This window comes from Trachinotus anak, unplaced genomic scaffold, assembly GCF_046630095.1.
Source record: "Trachinotus anak isolate AG129_WGS33_773 ecotype Australia unplaced genomic scaffold, CSIRO_AGI_Tana_v1 ptg000007l, whole genome shotgun sequence".
Taxonomy (NCBI): Eukaryota; Metazoa; Chordata; class Actinopteri; order Carangiformes; family Carangidae; genus Trachinotus; species Trachinotus anak.
In genome coordinates, this window is record NW_027273858.1 from 10,031,957 (window position 1) to 10,052,844 (window position 20,888).

The window sequence follows — 20,888 nt, forward strand, 5'->3', positions numbered from 1 at the left end:
TCAAATGTGAAATTATCCCTTACTGCTGATGGAAACACATGCCTCTTTCATGAGCTCACTCCACGGAGGTCATATCACTTCATATTGCTCTGGATCTCTACTGTACAGTGCATTACTGTGCAGCACATCACTTCAGTGGTTGTGGTCTGGTCCGTCCTGGCATGCCTCGCTGCTGTTTCACCAGTACTGAATCTCCACTCTGTTCAAGCATGCTTATGATGGCAGGCAGACAGAGAGAGGTGTTCACACCAGCCTGGCGTCAGACGTTAGCGTAGGCCGGCAGCGGTGAAGTAGGAGCAAGTTTGCTCCATTTTGTCACAGATCAAAGACTGAGGATTGAGGGCAGAGGTGGTGTCTGTGTGTGGGTATTTAACAGAGTGTCCATGGTTGTTTTTGTGCGTGTGTATGTGGGTCGGCGGGCAGAGGCAGGAGGGTTAGCAGTGACTTACCTTCCCCAGCTTTGGAGGCGCCCACCTCCAAGTCATCCCGTGTGCCACTGTGGGAGTTGAGATAGGTAGCAGGGACCCAACCCTGCTCCTCTGCAGTGCTCACAAACCACCAACCTGTGGAAACATTCAGAGGCTGAAAATCACCAGGACTGTGAAGGTATACCAAAGTAATCAGGTGCAGAGTGTGCACGATGTAAAGAATTAAAAAGTAATCTGAAGTCTATAAGATCTGTTGATGTTTTACTGATGAGTTTGGATCTGCCTTTCAGCCTCAGAAAGTACACATAATAAACCGACAAAAATGATCACAGATGTCATCTTCTAATCTAACCATGGATCTACTAGTCTGGCTTACATCTCATGTTAAACACATGTATCTGTTTTTATCACTGAGTCCTGATGTGATAAAATATCTCAAATCATACGGTTGATTACAAATGAACATGAACATGGGGAACTTGATTGTGTTGCCAACAGAATCTATAACCGCGATCAGGGCCAGAAACATCAGAGGGAACACCGCCTGGCTGACGCTCAATTCACGACAAAGTGTTGTTCAACCTGCGTTTCATCAGGCTCGGTCATGATTTCAGTGGGCAGGACTTTACTGAAGTACTGCTACAAGCCAAAATATCCATTTCCTGGGTTGCATTTGATTTGATTGGGTTCCTTTGGGTATGACAACATTTCTTTGACAACTGCTTTATGACAAATGCCTCAGCTGGAGAGGAGCACATACAAAGAAATGTCTTACTTTATAATCTGATCCTAATAAAGTGAGTGGAATAAAGGGATCCCTTGTGCTAGATAAGGTGTGCTGTATAAGGCCATGTGGCAAATGTAAAGAACATATGTGCATTAATCATAACATTTTAAACTTACACAAACTGCATGTGTGAGATGGTGTCAGCTCCCTGCAAGAGACCTAAGTGACAAAGCTGGCACAAAAACTGTCCTATATGTGGTATGCCACATGTACGCTATTTGTTGTGGTAATGGGAATACAATATGGCTGACAGCTGTCTGAATAGCCCATAAAGAGGAAAGGAGTGTTCCATCACTCTTTCACAGCTGGTCCAAACCTTCGGTGTACATTTTCCTACAGAAATGGTGTGTTCTTTGTACAAAGAAGCAGAATATAGAACAATAGACGGGAACAGAAACAACTTGTACTACTTTATTAATGCTATGATGAAGGATGAGGCAGAAATGTAGGATTCAAATATGCAAATGGCAGTAAAAAGATTGTAAATGCCTATATTTGACAATTGTGATACATCTGTATTTAGTGAAATATGTTGTAATTGTGTTCTTAATTTACAATTAGATTAAAAGAGGCATTGGAGGTAGACGAGGTGGTATTTTTCATCAGTGTTAAAGACTTTTTTCATGCCATTATGTTGGATCTGCTTCATGCAGAGAGATTTTGAAAAATGACAATAAACAAAGTTCCACCCCTGCTGGATAATGGTATCTTATCTCTCGGCAAAACAAACCAGAGTGGAGATCCAAACCTCTGCCAACACTGAACTATTCCTCAACCTGCTGTTGTAATCAAAGACATCATGATTTTGCTACAATTTATTGATTGCTGCAAGGATGCCCTAAGGATTTGGTATCAGATCACTTCTTCAGGCAGTTTCATGCCGTGATTATGGTAATAAAACCTTAAAAATTTTGTAATGTTTGCAATCCCAAACTGTGATGACTAACATAACTGAATCAAATTGTTCCCTGGTTGAATCTATCCACAAATTTATCTGGGATTTAGAGGAACTAGAGATATCCTGCTGACAGCCTAAATGGCTGACTTTGTCGATGAAGGCAATAACAGAGAAAACATTTCCAGGCCTTTTTTCTAACCTCAAAGTGCAATCTCTGTGATTCATGCGAAGAAAGATTTGTTTAATTGATGAACTTACTAAAGCTACACGGCATAAATTAATCATCAGCTGTATGGTGGGGCTATTTTGCATAGAGCTGGGGTTGGGTTCAGATAGGAGGATGCTGTTAGTATCTGGCTCTGAGCACCATGTTGGCTCAGGCTCAGGGATGAAACAAGCCATGTAATGTGCTCAGTCTTTGCACCAAAGCTGTGGCTTGAACAAAAGCCCATGTTGGTAAATCAGACACCAAGCACCAAGCTACAAAACTAACATTCAGAACCAAAGGATTCAAAACATGAACTTTTTAATCTGTACTAATTTGACATTAATTACACTGACATCCTCATTTTTAAAAAGTTAATTATACCAAAATGTTGCCATACTTCATTATGTCCCTGAAAACATTTAAGCCAGACGTGTCATGTTTAATGACCATCAAAGAACACCATCAACTACATTACTGCTACGTGAAATTAAATTGACCATTATAGAGAGGTCGCTTTGACATGAATGGAAAGACCTGCATCAACTCAAAAAAGAAAAAAAAATCCTTACATTGGAAATTCCCATTTTCACATGTGTCAGCTGGGAGGGGTTAATATCATTTTCACCTCAGCAAACTGACACTTATAGAAATGTAAGCAAATATAAGAAAAAGGTGTAGGAATGTAATTTAGTTGAGAGCCTTTGGCTGCAAGTCTAAATATACATACACAGCAAAGACGCACTGTCACTAGAAAAGGCCTGAGTAAATATATGCTGTTATTGATGGCTTGGGCTGCCTTGCCTGTATTTTTCAACCATCCTCCCATATGGCAGGTGCTTAGGCTGAGTTCGCTGAACCTCAGAAGAAGCAATAAAAGTACTTATAAAAACCCACACACATTACACAAGTGCTCATTTCCTGGTCATTGCAGGTTTCTGTCAGACAAGTTGCAATTATGTGAAATGTAGAAAAAGAAAAGCACTTGTGAATGTGAGACCTGCTTCATGCCTTTCATCGCATGCATTAATTCACAGAGTAATTCAATTTTGAAAAAAAAAAACCAAAAAAACAAACAGCTCGATAATGCATCTATATGGGCAACACAAAATGACAATGTGGTGGACTTTAACTAATACAATCAACATGAAATTATGTTTAGGGCCTCAAGATTCCCACCTATTATTTTCACATACTGTTCTTTATGTAGTGGAATATTTCTACATGAGGGCTGGGAGGGGAATGTGATTTTTAATTTTTTGGATAATTTCAACTTCATATTTGACAGCGTTATCATTTGCACATTTATAATGATAATACAGACCTTCAGCTGAGGTCATTACAAAAGAAACAGCTGTTTTGTGGCTCTCCTGCTGCCAAGACAGCAAGTTTACAGAATTGCATAATGCCTAACATTTTGATGAATCACATCAGTAAGGTTTCATGGTTTTTCTGACATTAGTTCATCTTCATTTTACCACTGTATGATTACAAGGGCTTCATCCTACTGTTGCGTATTAAAATCTCTCTAGTTAGACATGAGGGATTGACTGTAACATCACAAACAAAGAAATCCAGTAGTGGAAAAGTCGCAGTAAAGCTCCTGTGAGGTGAGTGAATGAAGTTGTGGATTCAGCGGCTGAAATGAGAAATGGCACATAATGGAAATAAGATTAGGGGAGGAACGTGTTCTCTCCTCCTTGCTTCCCGATGGCAGGGATTAGCTGTACAGATGTGTGAGGAGCGAAGGTGAAGGAAGCATACCTTATGTCTGGAAATATGTGTGCACTTGAGCACATGCGTATCTGTGCATTTGTTTGATTCTTCCCACAGCAGAGAGCGTAGACATAGAATGCAAAATCACACCTGTAACTTTACTCTCAACATGTCTCCCTGCCTCATCCACGTAAGGAAAAGTAAAAAATCTTGGAAAGTTGCTGCTGAGTTTCAACCACAGAGGAAAAAAAGAACACAGCCAAATGCTGACTGGCAATACACTTTGCTAAACATTATTCAATATTACGATTATAGCTACTTAGTCAACATCCTGAGTAAATCAAAAAGATTTTAAAAGTTTAGTTTTGTAACCCCCACAGTTTCAGGGTTAGTGGTTGCATAAGACAATAGCTAAACTCACAAGCCTCTGTTGGAGATGTCATATAACACCATCACACTGAAGGATCATGACTACAGACATCAACCTCAAATGTTACAGCCTTGGAAAGGAAGAAGCCAAATGGTTTGTCTTGACAACATCAATGTATTGCACTACAAGGACATCATGAAAAACTGGATGTTTTAGGCAGAGCAGAGCAAGTTGTAACTAAGTTTATTCCTCAGTAGCCTGACGTGAGGCATGAAACTCTGGTAAAATCGAGCCAAAATGATGATGTCAGCCTAATTTAGGCACCATGAAATATACAGATCCAGATTTAAAGCAAATGTTTGACACTCTGGGAAATACACTTATTTGCTTTCTGCCGGAAAGATAGATGTGAAGTTGCTAATGTAACATATTATCTAATATCTGCCCATTACATATCAGGATACAGCCAGCAGTCGGTTAAGTCAGCCTAGAGCAAAGACTGGAAACAGTGGAAAACAGCTAGCCTGCTCTATCAAACACTAAAAAAAATCTGCCAAACATGTCATACAATTCTTTGAACTAACTATGAGCAGTCCCTCTCATAAACCAGTTGCTTGTAAAATGTAGAAAAATCAATGATGGTTATGTAAGCTGAATGTTTTGCAGCAATGTGGAAATGCATGATGGGAAAAAAAAGCTACTGAGATAGATATTTCTGCAAAAAGAAGAATATAAGACATGTGAACAGATGGTCTCTCCAGACTTTCATGGTGCTCTCCTCATAGTCTCACTTAACCTACAATTGCAGACACAGTAGACAGACATATAGTGCAAGCGAGCAACATCTCTAAGCTCTATCTGCCTCATACGGTATCTGCCATCTGGAAACTCTATCAGCTTTAAGAGCCGTGCTTCATTTTTACTGTAATCAACAACAGATCCTCAGCTGCAACAAGAGACGAGATTTATGCCATTTTGGGTCTCTCCTAAGGTGTCTGTATAACCTATAAAACAAAACTGCAATCTGCGTATGTAATCAATCAAGTATGATACGTAAGAAACTGCATATATATATCACAGTGATTGCAATGCTCCTTTATGTTCTACTCATCCCTATAAATTTATCATTGAGACATAAACCTGAAACGGTACTGACATTCTAAGTCAACATTGTTTTGAGCTTTGCGGTAACTGTGATACTCACAAAAGATTTCTACATATCTAGCATAAATATGAGAACCACAGATTCAGCAGCACAAAGAGGCTTTTTTTCACGACCTGAAATGATGAGGAATGCAGTGGCTCAGCAGTCCTGCAGATATCTGACACCACTGTTGAGTAGAGCAGGAGAAAACCCCATTCATTTCCAGCTTCTGTATTTATTAACAGTAGATCCAGAATCAAAGCACAAGGGGGAAGGTATCCAGCCCAATGCACACACTTCCAGTTTTCATAAAACACTGGGTTTCAATTACCTGGGAGGCGCTGGTACGAGGGGGAGGAGGCGAAAACTGCACAAAACGACTTTCAAGAGCTAATGTTGACCTAAGGAACGACCTTCAGCCCCCCCACCCCCCACCTCTGAAAGGATCCCCTCATGGTCTGAACGAAGCTATAGCCCACAGCTTGTGCGCTTTCTAGGCTCCACTGATTTGGAGACACAGCAGTCCTTGAGTGTCTGAAAGCCCCCCCCCCCGGTAGCTGGTTTAGCTCAATGGTCAATTCTTGAGTGAGAAAGAGGCACCTTTTTGACTCCACAGACTGATTTCTGTACACTATTATTCATGCTATTTGTGCTTTTAAATCCTGCTATTGCCCCTGTTCTTCATCAAGTGTGTGTCAAGATGAAAGAAAATGAAGCAGAAGTCTGCAGTATCTTGAAAGCCAGTTACACAGCTCCCATCTGAGTTTCCATATCTAAAAATACAGGATAAGGTTAATTTCTTGAGATGGTCATTAGGACTTCCTATGGTGAGCTGAAAGAATGTGGAGGACAGGGATTACTGTGAGTGGATAATGTGTCTTCCATCTGCTCTGAGACATTTAACACTTGGCAAGTTTTCTGTATCATGTCTTTGGTGGTTCACTGACAAGAATTATAGGATTTTTCCTCTTTTACACACGGAAACATGTTCGTGCTGAAACTGCACATACCAAATCGAGGAACTGAAGCTCTGAGCACCAGCAGCACTAGAGGTTCAGCACAAACCTTTGCTTATAACCATCCGGCATACCAGAGATAGAAAAACTGGAACAGCCAGTATACATGATGCTGTCCCATCTGAAGGAACTGCTGATGCTAAAACCTGCACAGAAACTGCAGCTTTCTTAGTATTATGGCAACTCTCCTATTAGTGTTTTTATATAAGTACAGAAAAAAAAGTCAGCTGTCATTGTAATGAATTTGTGCAAGACTTTTTTTTTTTTTTTTTTTTTGTCTGTACAAGGTCTACAGCCATGCTAGCAGCTCTGCTAGGCCACATCCAGGCACAGTGGTGCTTTGAGCTGAGGGATCACCACACTGACTTATCCTGAAAGGGAACATGAATGTCTGTACCAAATTCCATGGCAATCCATCAAAAGTTGTTGAGAAATTTAAGTGTGGACCAAAGCAGCTTGACCAACTAACAAACAGACCAAAATAGCCATCCCTAGAGCTGTGCTGCTAGCGTGAGTTAAAACAATAAAAATAAGTAGATATATCTGAGTGTCCAAAAAATAAACTGACTGAACTCTAGTAGTTATCTGGATCTGGGTTTGTTGCCATTACAATTACTGTCTGAATAACCTGTTAGAGAGTAACAGTAAGTCTGTGCTCTTGGATGACTCAAAGATTCCCTGAACATATAGCTCCTGCTGAGCTCTGAGATCATCTTGCCTACAGCCTGAAGATGGAGAGACATCATTGTATTTGTACATTTTTTCCATATGAAGCATGGCATGATGGATGCACATCATGCCATGCTTCAGTGCTGAGGGCCAGACCTGCTTGATCTGCCAGGATTTAACTCAGGCAGCGTGTACGGGCTTTGAGCCAGGCAGGATGCCCTTGTTACCTTCCAGCCTCTCTATTACCTAGATTTGTCAGGCTTACAATCAATAGTGTTCATGAAGAAATAAGAAATAAGGACAGTTTTACGCAGATAACTCTATTGTCTTGATAAGTGACCATTAAAGCTCTTCCCTGCTTTAGTAAGCTGGGTGGAGCAGTAGAGATACAATATATACTCTACATGGGTGGTGCCAGGGGGGTCTTGGGGTGAGGTGGAAGGACTGATGGATGTAAGTGGGCCTCTCCAAAACAGACAGGCATTCTTGGTGTTCATCTGGCAAACTGTAATTAATAGAAACTGATCTAGACTGGAATGGAGAAATGTTAAACCCTGACTGGTCCACAGAGAGAGATTTTCTACACTGGACTGGGCATAACATGTCTAACACTGCCCTTGAGGTGTAAGCAAGCCGGCTAGAGTAAGTGCAACATTTCCAGAAGCGACTGCAAATTATTTTTTCCCTTCCTATACACTACTCTATTAAAGGACAACATTTAAACCACTGAAGGCAGAGCATTTGAACTGAATAACGAGGTTACTAGCTTAGCTTTGGCTAACATCTCTCCAATATAGTGTAAACTGAGGAGGCATCCTGGAGGATCCATTAAGCCATTATAATGAACCAACCTCTCTGAACCACTAACTTTGGCAGGAAATGGCTTTTTCCATTTTCTCTTTGAGTTTCTCCCTGCACTACTCTCTCCTCCCGAGCCAGCATCCCCCCCTGGCAAACTCTTATAAAATAGACAAATAAAATAGCGGCAGAAGGGGGTGAGGACAGAATTGATCATTAGAAAACTTTTAATTACCAGCACAGTTTGGGACAATTGCTAGTTTAGAATAAGCATTTACTTTCATGTTACTTTTCATAGTAACTTCTGTGTTTCAAGAGTATTGTTCCAGGGAAACTGAATGCTACAGCAAAACATCGAGCAGTCACTGATCTACCCCATTGATTTCCCAAATACTACACCTATTTCAAACCCACCAAACCAGCAATCAATATAAACTACTGTACCAACTCAAACAAAGGACACAACACAAACTGTATCGTCAGCCAGCGCAACGGAAAATACTGCCTTGGCTCAGGAGAGCAGGCTGGAAAAGTGGAGAAAGCTGAGCTCACTTATAGGTCTGACCTAGATTCACTGCCCTGTCATAGGCATATATTATCTAATCCAAGGTAAGGAGAAGTCGATAACTGCACTGGGCACCAGTCAAAGACACAGTCTGTGGTACAGTAGTGTTAACGGCAGGACTTCTGTTGAAGGGCTAGGGTGAATGTCAGAAATAATAAGGAGCTGCAGTTTTCCATTTCTAGATCTGCCACCGTAACAATCTCATACACTCACACCTTCTGAAAAAAAATCTCAAACAAAACCAGTCAGATACACGATGCTGAAAAAAAAAAATTTGGTGGTAATATGATAGATATTTTCCACTCTTCTGAAGACCCATGCTGGTTTAAATGTGCATGGCTTCAAAGGGAAATATGTGACTATAGCTTGAGGCTCAATAAAAATCATATCATAACAAAAGTAACAGACACCTTTTACTACCTCTAACTCAGCGTATTTGCCACTTAACTTCATAACACACAGATCAATCTGTCAGAAACCATTAAAGGGTTTGTACTTATCCTGCAAGGGAATGGATGCTAAGTCAAATGAGCTCTGAAATCTTCTTAGCACACACCTGGTCTTGTTAGTATTGGCAAAGGGATGTGGAGTGATGTCAACCAGCCAAATGGAGCAGCTTTAGCCGACTTCCATTGCAGGAGGTGTTGAGATTTCAGTTAAATGCTGCCGTGCTGCTGGAAACAGTCTCCATAGCAAGATGTAGGGGTGGATGTATTTACTTCAGATCTCTGAGAAAGTGTCCGTTAGTGTATAATAAAACTGTCAAATAGCCTTAGGATGTGTTTTAAAAAGCCTGGAGTCTACTGTTTTACTCTCTAGAAACTCATGAGAAATCCAACCAAACCAGAGATGAATGAATGAGCTGAACCGATGGCGGCAACAACACATCAACATGCATCAGAGAAAAGGATGAAACAAAACAATACTAACATGAAACCTAAGCTAGAGTAATAACATGGAAGTCTGGAAATCATAAATCACATTCTGCAGGGATCATCAGCATGCGGACCAACCAATATAACTTTGCACCGTGGTCAGCTGAAATACAAAAGTGAAGGGGCCTCTACTTAAAAGCACAGGACCATGCAGTTGAAGTTAATGGAGGAAAGCTCTCATATAAGGCCCCCGGTAAAAGGACTTCAAGGTGTTGGAATATCCGCCTCACTGTGGCTCCCCATTGGGTTGAAATCCTACTGGAGCAGGGAGTGAAAACAAATACATGAACCCAAAGGCAGGACACGAGACACTTCAAAGGGATCCAATCTACAGACTCTGTTCCTTAAGGCCAGGGTGGCATGGTGTTTCATTCACACCCATCATGAAACCCAAGTCCAATTGCCTTCCTGGTCACAGTTTCTTCCTCCATCTCTCTTTCCCCATCCTCCCTCTGAAGAACACATGAGTCCCATTACTGTTTTACTGTCTCGGCACACCATTAAAGCAGAATGTCAGACCCTGTTACCAGGCCTATACCTCTCCACTCATTCTTGTGCTTCATATGACAAATTCCCTTTAAAATAAAGGTGATTCAGGCAGGTGCTTAGACCTGGGTGTTGAAAGTTTTTGCATATTTACCCAAGACACATGATTTGGTACTAATGATATTAATGACAAATAATATGCAACTACAGTAGAGGCACCTTTTCTGGTGTCCTCGTGTCATAAAATCTACAATAGTATCTAACCAGTTTTCATTTTAAGAAATTTAAAACATAGGTATTATATATTTTTTTCAGTTAATTCATATACATATGCTGGAAAAATAAAGATGGCCTTTTGTATCTTCTTCAACCCACAATAGATTCAAGAAGTATTACAGCATGTTCCAAGAATAAGATGAAGTTAAGCTTAACACATACTGATCATTAAGCACTCATTATAGTCAAGCTGAATCACATATACCCTAAACACGATTTTGGCCCTGTCTGCTAAGTCTTTCCAGAGGTTAAACAGCTGACTAAGGACTCTGCAGCTGCTGTTTGTAAATCCGGCATGTCTTGCCGGCTTTCCATTAAAATGAGGTGGAATAATTAATACGAGTCTGGAAGACATTCCTCTTGCTAGAGGCAACATTCTGGCCTCCAGCCTAAACCAACAGTGGGGAAAAAACAGGGCTGACTGCAGGCCAAAGTGAGCCTCCAGATGGGGATAAGTATCAGCTAGCAAGCTGTGGACAAAGGGGGTGAGAGGGTTGAGATAGGGAAAAGGGCAGAATGTTTGAGGAACTATGGACTGACTCATGGGAGTGTCTGTTTGTGTCTGACATATGCAAAACATGCATGCTGCCTATATCTGCTCAACATGTCTTTGTTGTATTTGTTTTGATTACTCACCACTCTCACTCTTTTCAATGACGTCGACCACCTCGCCCGCTTGAAGGCTGATTTCTGCCGGCTCTTGCTTCTCGTAACTGGCCACCACCACATACTGTTCCAGGAGCATGGGGTCCGAAGCATCCAGACCTGGGGTTGATGGGAAAAAACATGCTGTCAGCCAGCTGCCAGCCATAGGTCCGCGAGAACGACTGTTGGGCACTCGTTGTGCCATAGGCCACTTTGTCTGTAGAGCTTAGCCAATCACAATATTCACAGGGTTCAGTGCATCTTCCTGAGAGTCTAGCCATAGAGCTGCATCCCCCTCCAGCCCAACATCCAGGGCAATGGAGAAGCTGAAAGTCTAGGAAAAGAATCCCCCTCCAAAAGGTGAAGAATTAAGAAGTCAACTGCAGAAACTCCATTCTGTGTTACAGAGGGGGCCTCATCCTTAATGTCCACCAAAGCTGAGACCGGGTCAGTAGATGCAAGTAGACACATTAACACAGTGGAAAGAGGAGCAGCAAGGAGAAAGCAGAAGGAGCTGTGGTAGTGATAGAAAAGTGAGTTAAAGCCAGCTGAGGACAGGACAGTAGAGTGGGAGAAAGAAATGGTTTCCCTTGGAAAATAAACCATCTGCTAAAAAGCCTCCTTCTCCTCAGTTGGGGCTGGAGCTGGAGGAAGGGTAGGGGGTTGCGTACGCCAATCATAAGAGTCGGCACTAGAGGCCTTAAATAGAACCAGATGAAGGGGCTGGAGCTGTGCTCAGAGGGATGGCCCTCTGTCTCCATGAAACACTAGAGCTCTGACTACAGCGTGTGGCCCAGCCAATGGAAATCTTCCTTTCTCTACTTCGCTCAGTTAACCATATAAGCACCAGCAGTGACTTAGTTTTTTCACGGTTTGTGCTTGCATCAAAACTCAATCACATCCAGTACCTAACCAGTTTGGATCACTCCCACTAACTCCAAGAATAACTTCTTAAGACAAAAATATGTTTTCATCTGTAAAGAGGTGCAAAGAACATACACTGGCCGAAACATCCACAAAATTTTTTTCCCTCAACGTGAGTAAAGCAACATTAACTGAGCCTGGCTGCAGCCTAAGTCTTGAAAAATCCTTAAAACAAGCATAGCTAAATCAACTAAAGCAGATCTAACAAGCGTCAGCTGGAATCCAGACCTCACTCCAGCTTACATTCAGTTCACACATTAACAAGAGCGTCTTCTGACCACTGAGTTCAAAGCTCCTCACAGAAGGAAGCTGCTGTCTGCAAACACTTAAGATTATATCTGTTTATCCTCATTATGTTGCTACAACAGATACACAATGTACTTTTATGGTGTGTTTGAATGACAGAAAGATATCCACAAACACAGTAAGAATCACAATGTCTGTTTATGGTCACACTGCTCCCACACTGGTTTTACTAACTGCCATCCGTTACTGCAGTTTGTGAGAAGAACAATTAAATATGTGAGTGTGACTCACATAATCAACAAATATTTATAACATGTGGTAAAATCTGCTTCTGCAAAGAGGAAGTCAGCTTTCTCCTGAGGATGGAAAATAAGAACAAGTCAGTCCAAGAGAGGGAAGGTCTGAGGCTTAGATAAAGAATGATTAAGACAACTTGGATTAAGCTGCCATTTCTCCAAAGAGCAGACCTGGCAACAGTCCTCCAGACTAGAGATTAGCATTTCTCTAAATCAGGATAATATTTTGCATTCAATTCTGGAACTAAATCTAAAACGTCAAGGGGACAATAAGTTATGAAGATGAACTCAGCACCATTAGCATCTCAAATGCTAAGACTGCCAAAGAGTCTGACACTAGTTTACTGTGGTTGGGTCGTGGTTTATGAAGCGTCACGTTATTTCTGCAAGATGTTTTGTCAAACCACAAAGTTGGGTGCAGAAACACTAGAACGAGCATATTAAAATTCTGGGTATTGCCTTCTTGGTCTTTAAAGTATAATATGACAGCAATAACTTAAGTTACTGCAAACAGTGATATTTCTTTTGACATTATGGTTTGAAATGTGTGGTTGAGTGGTTTGTTTTAACTCACAGATCAATTAACTTTGATCACTAATAATGTGGGATTAATAAGGACACAAGATGACTGACTCAAACATTGTTTAGCTGTTACGTTCACAGAATGTTTGGCAGTTAAAAAAATTATTAATTCATATTTTCAATTTTACTTTTATTTACAGCATGACTGCTTTTATGCAAGTTTTACACCATATTATGTGTTCAAAGCTATCAGATATCACAAATTTTAAAGGCTGCAGGGACGATTGAGGTATGGGACAAAGTGGGTGAATCTGAGGGTGTGTAAATCAAATTCCCAGCCATCACCTATGGTCTCGGCTTGTCTAGATTTACAGATTTATTAGTATGCAGCACATTTCCTGTGTGCATTTTAAATGAGCTACTCTTTACTTTTTCATGATCAGTAAATTTCCCTACATTCAACTGACCATCTACAACAAACAGAAAACCAGTGGATTTATTCTGTAAATTTGCTTAATGCTGAATTCAAAATTGTAACAAAATAACGAACTGTCAGGAACCAAACTTCAAATGAATACGATATCTTGGACATTGTCTTATCAAAAAAGGAACGACAGCGATATATTTTCAACACAGATGGAAGTAAAACTCAGCAGATCATGATCTCAAAACCATGATCTATGTTAAATGGTGTTTAGAAAACACACAGTTAACTACTCTGTGAATGAACAGTAAATCCGAGACCTGAGGTGAGTGAGTAAAGACTCTGTCAGCAAAGTCAATAGGCCTGAAAAACAAAAGCTAATATTTCAGCCTCATTCAGGAAATGAAATGTTTTGCAACAGCAGGAAAACAGAGCCAGAACAAGGAGAACATGTGTGAGAAAAATGGTATAACAGCCTTGGGCAGGACAGGTCTAATTTCAAATGTGATATATGTAAAGAGAGCGGTGACAATTGTTTGGCTCTTGACAAACAGTTTAATCCAGTTTAAAGGCTCCTATATAAATAACATTTAATAATGCATTAGACCTATATGTGACTACTACTGTGCTAGAGAAAATTAGCTATATATGCTATTGTGTACAAATCAAGGTTTCAATGAAATGCATCAATCCAAAAAAGTTACAGTACATCAATCACTCTCTGCAAAAGATCATTTGACATGGTATGGAAGAGTTATAGAGGGTGATTTCCAACCTACTTCTGGGGGTACGTGCAAAGACTGTGAGCTCAGCTAATTTGAAGACATATGAATTACGATTTCATTAAAAACAAATAGAGTAAATGGCCACATACAGTCAGTTAAAACAAAAAGTGCATGAAAACTGTTAGCAAGCAAGCGGAGAAGTTGAAATCGTCAGCTTAGGTGGACATTAAGAATGAGGCCCCCTCTGTAACACAACTATAAGCTAAATGTAATGGATGAATGGCTGTATCGCTAAAAGTTATGGCTAGTAGAAATCGTTATTTAAAGCTGGTGGATAAAAGGTTGAAATAGCCACAAGAAATTGATTAATTGCTTAAACATGCAAATGTACGGTTCAGATAGCAAAAAAGTAATTGCTAAATGGTTAAAATGGATAAAAGCAATAGTTAATTTGTTAGCTAAAAGTAGTAGCTAAATGTTTGAAATAGCTAAAAGCAATGAACAAATGGTTGAAAAGTGCAAAAAAAGGTGAAAAGGTTGAAAAGTGTGACCTCAAGTGGCAACTGTGCGAATGCAAACTCAACTTTAACATTCAGTGAACAGTCAGTTCAAATGTATAAACCAGATGTGATTTTTTCTTTTTTTAATTTATGGCCTTCAAAAACTGTGAAAATATTATTTTTTATATTGGTCATGGTCAATGGTGTCAGTGAAGGAGCACTTGAGTTCATCTATTAGGGCTGTGAGGTACATCAAAAAAGGCTGGGAACCGTCACAGAGTGTGCCTGAGCTTACATATGTGTTTATATGGGCATCATAGAGTATGTGTGTGCACAATGTAAATCTAAAGCATTTATGAAAAAGAAAAGTTTTTTTTTTCCAGCTTGCCATCAGATAGCCCTATTAGCCACTCTCTGTGTTTATATCTCTCCTCACTCAGATTTATACATGTGCTTCCTGCTCCCACCCTTGCACTCCCAGGCGTCCGAACTCCATCCAACCCCCACCCCCACCCCCACTCACCCATCATCAGCTCCATCCAAAGATGATGACAGTTGGGAACTTTGCAATAATTCATCACCAAGAGGAGGAAACTAGGGAGTGTAGTCTACCCATTTATACCAAGGAATGGGAATTTTTCTTCGTGAGAGACTTTTCAGGATCAAGCTTTTTGGTTGATAGCATAGTTGGCACTGGCCTCTGTGTCTTAGTGCCATATTTTGAACCCTGGGGTAACTTTATGAGAGCAGAACTGGGTTGAGAGGAGTAAAATTTGGCAAAGTGCAATGCCTTTGTTTGGCTCATCAGCAGCAGATGTGCAGTTGGATTAGAAGGGGACACAGGACTGCTGTTCAATGTAGTACAGATGTACTCATGTCATTGAATCAGTATGTGGCCCTAAGGGAGAAGGGGCAGACCACAAACAAATAGTGCAAAAACCTTCCTCAAAATCGTCTTACAGTAAGACAGCCTTCACAAACTGTTGAACTGTTTCATTATCTTCACTTGATCTGCTTATCCTTTCAGTATTTTAGCTCTCTTTTTTTCAAATATGTAAAGTTACTCTGTGGAGTTTCTTCTTTGTAAACAAATGACTTTCACTGTTCCTCACTAAAACACATTGTGTGCCTCCTTCCTTGTAAAACAATAGCACAGCCAATGTTTTGAAGAATTTGAAATCTACATTGTTTACATCCATGTTTGCCTCCATGCAGTCTTCCTGCTTGCCTTTGCCAGTGCATTGCTACATTTGTTGGAACATTGCCATCAATAGCGGTCAATCAATGGAATACATTAAACCTCTGAAGGACTGTGTATCATGTAACCTGTGTGTAAGAAGGTACGAAACTCCACAGGGTACCTTTAGCTTCAGTAGTTAGCGTTGCGCTAGATGTTGATCATACGAGGGGTTTCCGAAAAGTGTCAGATCAGAGGCAAACTGCTAACTTAACAAGGGAAATCAAACCAGCCCTCCATTTGATCAAGCTTTTCAGCAGAAACTCTGACGTCTCCAACACTTGACAACTAGCATGAAGGAAAACCAAGTGCATCAAAGAACAACATGACTTTACTGACATTCTATGCAAAATTACAAAACTATAAATTTAAAAAAAGATATATTCATGACCTCATTCATTAGAGAACATTTTCTGGCTTGTGAGCATGAAACTTAAGTGCTGCCTCTAGGGTATGAGTCCACTTTGACAAATGGCCACTTATCAGAAACAGAGCAGCCTGTATTAGATCTGCTGTATGCAGTAGAGGGGTGGGGTGTGGGGGCTTCAACCCCACCAAACTGTTCTATTCTGCATGAAATGAACAGCAATATTTATCACTTTTAACGTGTGAATGCCCAGTAAAACAAACAAACAAAATAAAAGCAATATGTGATTTAAACCCACATAATCAATCTTTCAGGTACTGTGAGTGCACTGTGAGTCTAGAAAGGGGTGAATCTGTAAAAGCTCAGTATTCAATAGCTGTTCATTGAGAAATAGGCTGCTGAAACAGTGTAGGGTTGTTAAAGTGATTTGGACGTGCTCATTTGCCTTAATGATTTCCTATGCCAGTTTAAAATCTTATCCATCTGCAAATACAAACAAACACACAGTCCTCTCGACCCACCCACCATCTAACTCATGAACAGATTAACCCTTTTCCTCCCAACAAGCATACATCCACACATGCATACCCACATACAGTATGGTAGACGCCCACATAGACACAACCTCATGCACACATGCACACCCTACAGGCCCCCGGAGACCTGCAGCTCAAATAAAGACAGCAAGTCTGCACATATAAACACACTCCCTCAGTCCGTGTGCAACACTGAAATGGTTTCCACTTGCCACGTAAACCTTCTCTCCTCTCCAGCTGCTTTTCACATGCACTACACCCCCGAGCGCTCCGTTTCTTTTTCTCTCCTGCTCAATTTCTGACTGTCTTCTGCTCATCTCACTTTCTTTTTGAATGCAGATTATCACTACTGCTGCGAGGGTGATAGGAAGCGCCTGAACCTCAACATCCTGAAAAGCAGCTGATCCTAAAATCAGACTGTTTTCATTTATAGATGGAACAGTTCCCCTTGTCTTTCTCTCCCGTGTATAGAAAAAGTATTAAAATAATTACCAAGTATTTCATCACCATAGTATCTTGTCAAAACATGTTTCCTTTAGGGTTTGGCCATGACAGCATCAGTCACAGTGATTTATGCTGACAAGCTCAGTATCAGCAGTCACCCCTGACAACTCCATTATATGTTAGATATCTTTCCTTGAACCTTACATTGATAGTAGCATGGCTATGATGCTGAGTCAATAATGTAGACTGCTTCAACCTCAGACTGAAGAGCTCTTGAAGTGGGAGTCATAGAAAATGACTGTGCCAGAATCGTACTGAATACAGATGAGAGATGAAATCCCTAAGTATATAACACTGCTCCCCTTTAAAACACTTCTCTTCAGTGGTCCCTATCATCTTATATCAGCCCGAATAAAAAAAAGACAAATGAGCAATGGAGTGCAGTGAAGACAATGAAGAGTTACGAGACAAAGAAGGACAAACAATCATGATGCAAATTAAAACAATGACGAAATCGTCATGAAGACAAAGATGATAATGAGACCAGAGATGAGTGATCATGTGTGTAAAGCTAAGATGTTCCTCTGATTTCTTCTGCTCTCCAGGTAAACAGAGTTCCTACTCGAACCTCTTACGGTATGCAGTTTTGTGGTGAAGGGCAACATTCTCCTGTTTAGGGCAGGGGCTCAGTAAACTCTTATGGGAGACCTGCACCATGTAATTATGGAAACCATAAGCTGCAGCTACAGCACAAATTCACCACACACTCACTGCACTTTATCTGCGGTCCTGCTTTAAAAGAGAAAGATCAATCTTTCAGCTGCGTTAACCGCTAATGTCCAGTATGGGGAGTATGGTGAAAGTTTAGAGATTAAGTATGGAGGGCTTGTTCACTATGTGCTCCGTGTTGACTCTGAATAGTAAATTATCATGAGCACCCGACAAGGTATATCTTAGCAACTCCATAGCTGATAACATATTTAATATCAAATCAAACCCTTCAGAATAAAACAGCCGAAACTGTGTATGCAAACAGAAGCCACTATATGACAAAATTTCCAGGCAGCCGATATGAATATAACTGGAAACCAATTTAATATCTTGCACAGACTGAATGTAGGCTACTCCACACACACACACACACACACACACACACACACACACACACACACACAGACACACACAGACACACACACACACAGCTGAAATAAGACAATTTTTCCATTTGACAATGCAGCTGGAATTCCCTGTTACGTAAAGCCTCAATACCATGGAACACATAACAAAATTAGGTTGGGGTCTTATTTCGTTTGGTGGCAACTCTGGCACAGCTTTTCCTCAGAGTGGATCGCCCACAGAAAATGAACTTGCAGCTCATTTGCTAAGACTTTCATTGCCCAGCTATGCCATACATAACTGTGGCAGATTGCAGGAAGGATGGCCACAGCAACGTTGCATCTGATTGCAGCACTAACATGTAATTTAGTAATGCATGTGGGTATTCTGAGACTGCATGCATGCCAGTGCACACACAAACACACACACACAAATACGCAACACTTGCCCAGCTGTTCACTAAACTCCTCTCATAGTTTTCCTGCCGCCTACTACGCCTGTATCCCCATGCTCAGCTGAGTCACTTGCACTCACTCACACACATACACACACCAAACATAAATCCAACAGCCAACCCTGGCAGTGTAAATACAGAGCACAGAGGCACAAACAGGTGGTCTCTCTCACCTAACACTGTGTTTCTTAAACATTTCATCATAATACAGAAGTGTCAGATCGCCAAGCGCCAGTACTCCACCGATTCAGCGTTACACTCCTTTAGGATTGTTGGGGTCAGGATGGTTTAAAATTAATCTGACAATTCTGTTCTCATTTAATTGATTAATTGTGTAGTTTATCATTTTTTTCTCACAGCCCATGGTGACATCTTCATATTGCTTGTGTTGTCAGAACAACAGCCAGAAAGATATTCAATTTACTGTCATATGTGCCAAAGACAAGCAGCAAATTTGTGAAGCTGGAACCGGAGAATATTTGGCATTTTGCTGAAAATAAGAGAATAATAATCATTTATTGACTGAATTGATTGATCAAAATAGCTGCCAATAGTCAAATACTGTAGTTGTTAATTTTCTGTCAATTGACTAAAAGATTGATAGACTAATCCTTGCTGCTCTATTACAAACACTCTTCTTCCTTGTCAAAACCTGGTGCCTTCACAACCCACAATGCAACTTGACCTCCGAAGCCTCCGTCAGAAGTCCGGGTGTGTTATGTTATTAGAAGCTGTAGCCCCGAGCTGCTAGCCTCAAGCAGAGGTGGTGAGCAGGTTACAGAGGTTAGATAAACTCCACACCACAAGATTTTTTTAATTTTCAAATTGGTAGTCTTTAGAGAGAGAGAGAGAGAGAGAGAGAGAGAGAGAGAGAGAGAGAGAGAGAGAGAGAGAGAGAGAGACCAGAAAATCATAATATAATTCAAGTAAGTAGTAAGTACAATAAAGACACAATACACATGAATAGAGCATAGAATGACTTTCACAGAGTCAACTGGCCAAGGTAAAAAGATTTGAGATCCTTACCTGATTTACGTTTGCCAGAGCCTCCACAGTCTCTGGAAAGGAAGCAACACCAGAGAAGCATGGTCAGTGTGAGTGTGAATGAAAGCGTGGTAAGAGCATTAATACCACTTGATCAATCCGGTAACTGGTTACAGTTGAATCTCTGCCCGGGACTATCCAACTGCAGTTTGGCACACAAGTACCAGCCAAACCCTCGCTGAGAATGCATGCAGAACTTGACCCACTACCAGAGGGAGGGAGACAGGGTGGGACACATACTGTACGGGCATGTGGAGGACTATAGTAAGTGTGTCAAGGACAGTAAGAAAGCAAATCATCAGATCTTTTAGCAAATATGCTGCCATGGTGGACATGGTGTATACAAGGGCGATGCAGCTGCCTCTGTTTAACAGAACAGCATTTATTTACTTGACAACAGTATCACATCCCCTTGATAAGTCCCATTCATACTTAGATGTGAAAGAGTCTTTCAGTTCCAAAGCCTGGACTGTAGCAAAACACTAAATGGATGAGTGTTAGTGTCAATGAACCCGCTCTGTGCTCTGATGCTCATCAGGGTCACTATGTGCACATTTACTGTACACGTCTGTGCACTTGTGCTGCTGCTGAAAACACTGACCTTCATGTGAAAAATAAGGGGAAATATAGGTTTATTCCTTACAAATATGCACAACTGAAAGAAAGCATTGAAATGGAGCAAGTTTCCACTGCTGTTCAGACAGAGCATATATACAGAGCTTATTTTAGTTTGACAGAAATTTGTCCTTTAGAAGCAAACAAAACAAACGATAAACACAGGACAAATACATTTAAATTCATAATTCTTTAAAGTGTTGTCAGTTCAATTTGAGTGCTCATGCTTCATGTGCTGTAATGCAGGTACATAATGATGATACTTCACATAATTATTTAATCCAGTTGACAAGAATTTGTGATACAATGGAAATGCACAAACTTTTCAAGCAGACCAGTGTGTCTATGCCTCTGTATGCGTACATATAGTTTGTAGCTTGGTGCACCTTTTAGGAAGCAGTGGGTGACTGCTTGCGGTCATTAAAATAACTGAGCTTCAGGAAGAGCACACCGAGGAGACGCTGAGGTTTGATGCAGATGGGAACAGACACCTGGCTCCC

General features: G+C 40.8%; 1 protein-coding gene across 2 annotated transcripts in view; it reads right to left on the reverse strand.

Annotated features, from left to right (window-relative positions):
• Positions 1–20,888, reverse strand: part of LOC139622790 (SH3 and PX domain-containing protein 2A-like) — a 51,695-nt gene that overhangs the window by 10,164 nt on the left and 20,643 nt on the right. For both annotated transcript variants that reach the window (XM_071480391.1, XM_071480390.1), the window contains exons 6-8: positions 19,756–19,787; positions 10,930–11,058; positions 450–563 (exon numbers count right to left, since the gene is read on the reverse strand). In XM_071480391.1, the coding sequence (XP_071336492.1) occupies positions 450–563; positions 10,930–11,058; positions 19,756–19,787 (275 nt within the window). The remainder of the gene's footprint in view (positions 1–449; positions 564–10,929; positions 11,059–19,755; positions 19,788–20,888) is intronic.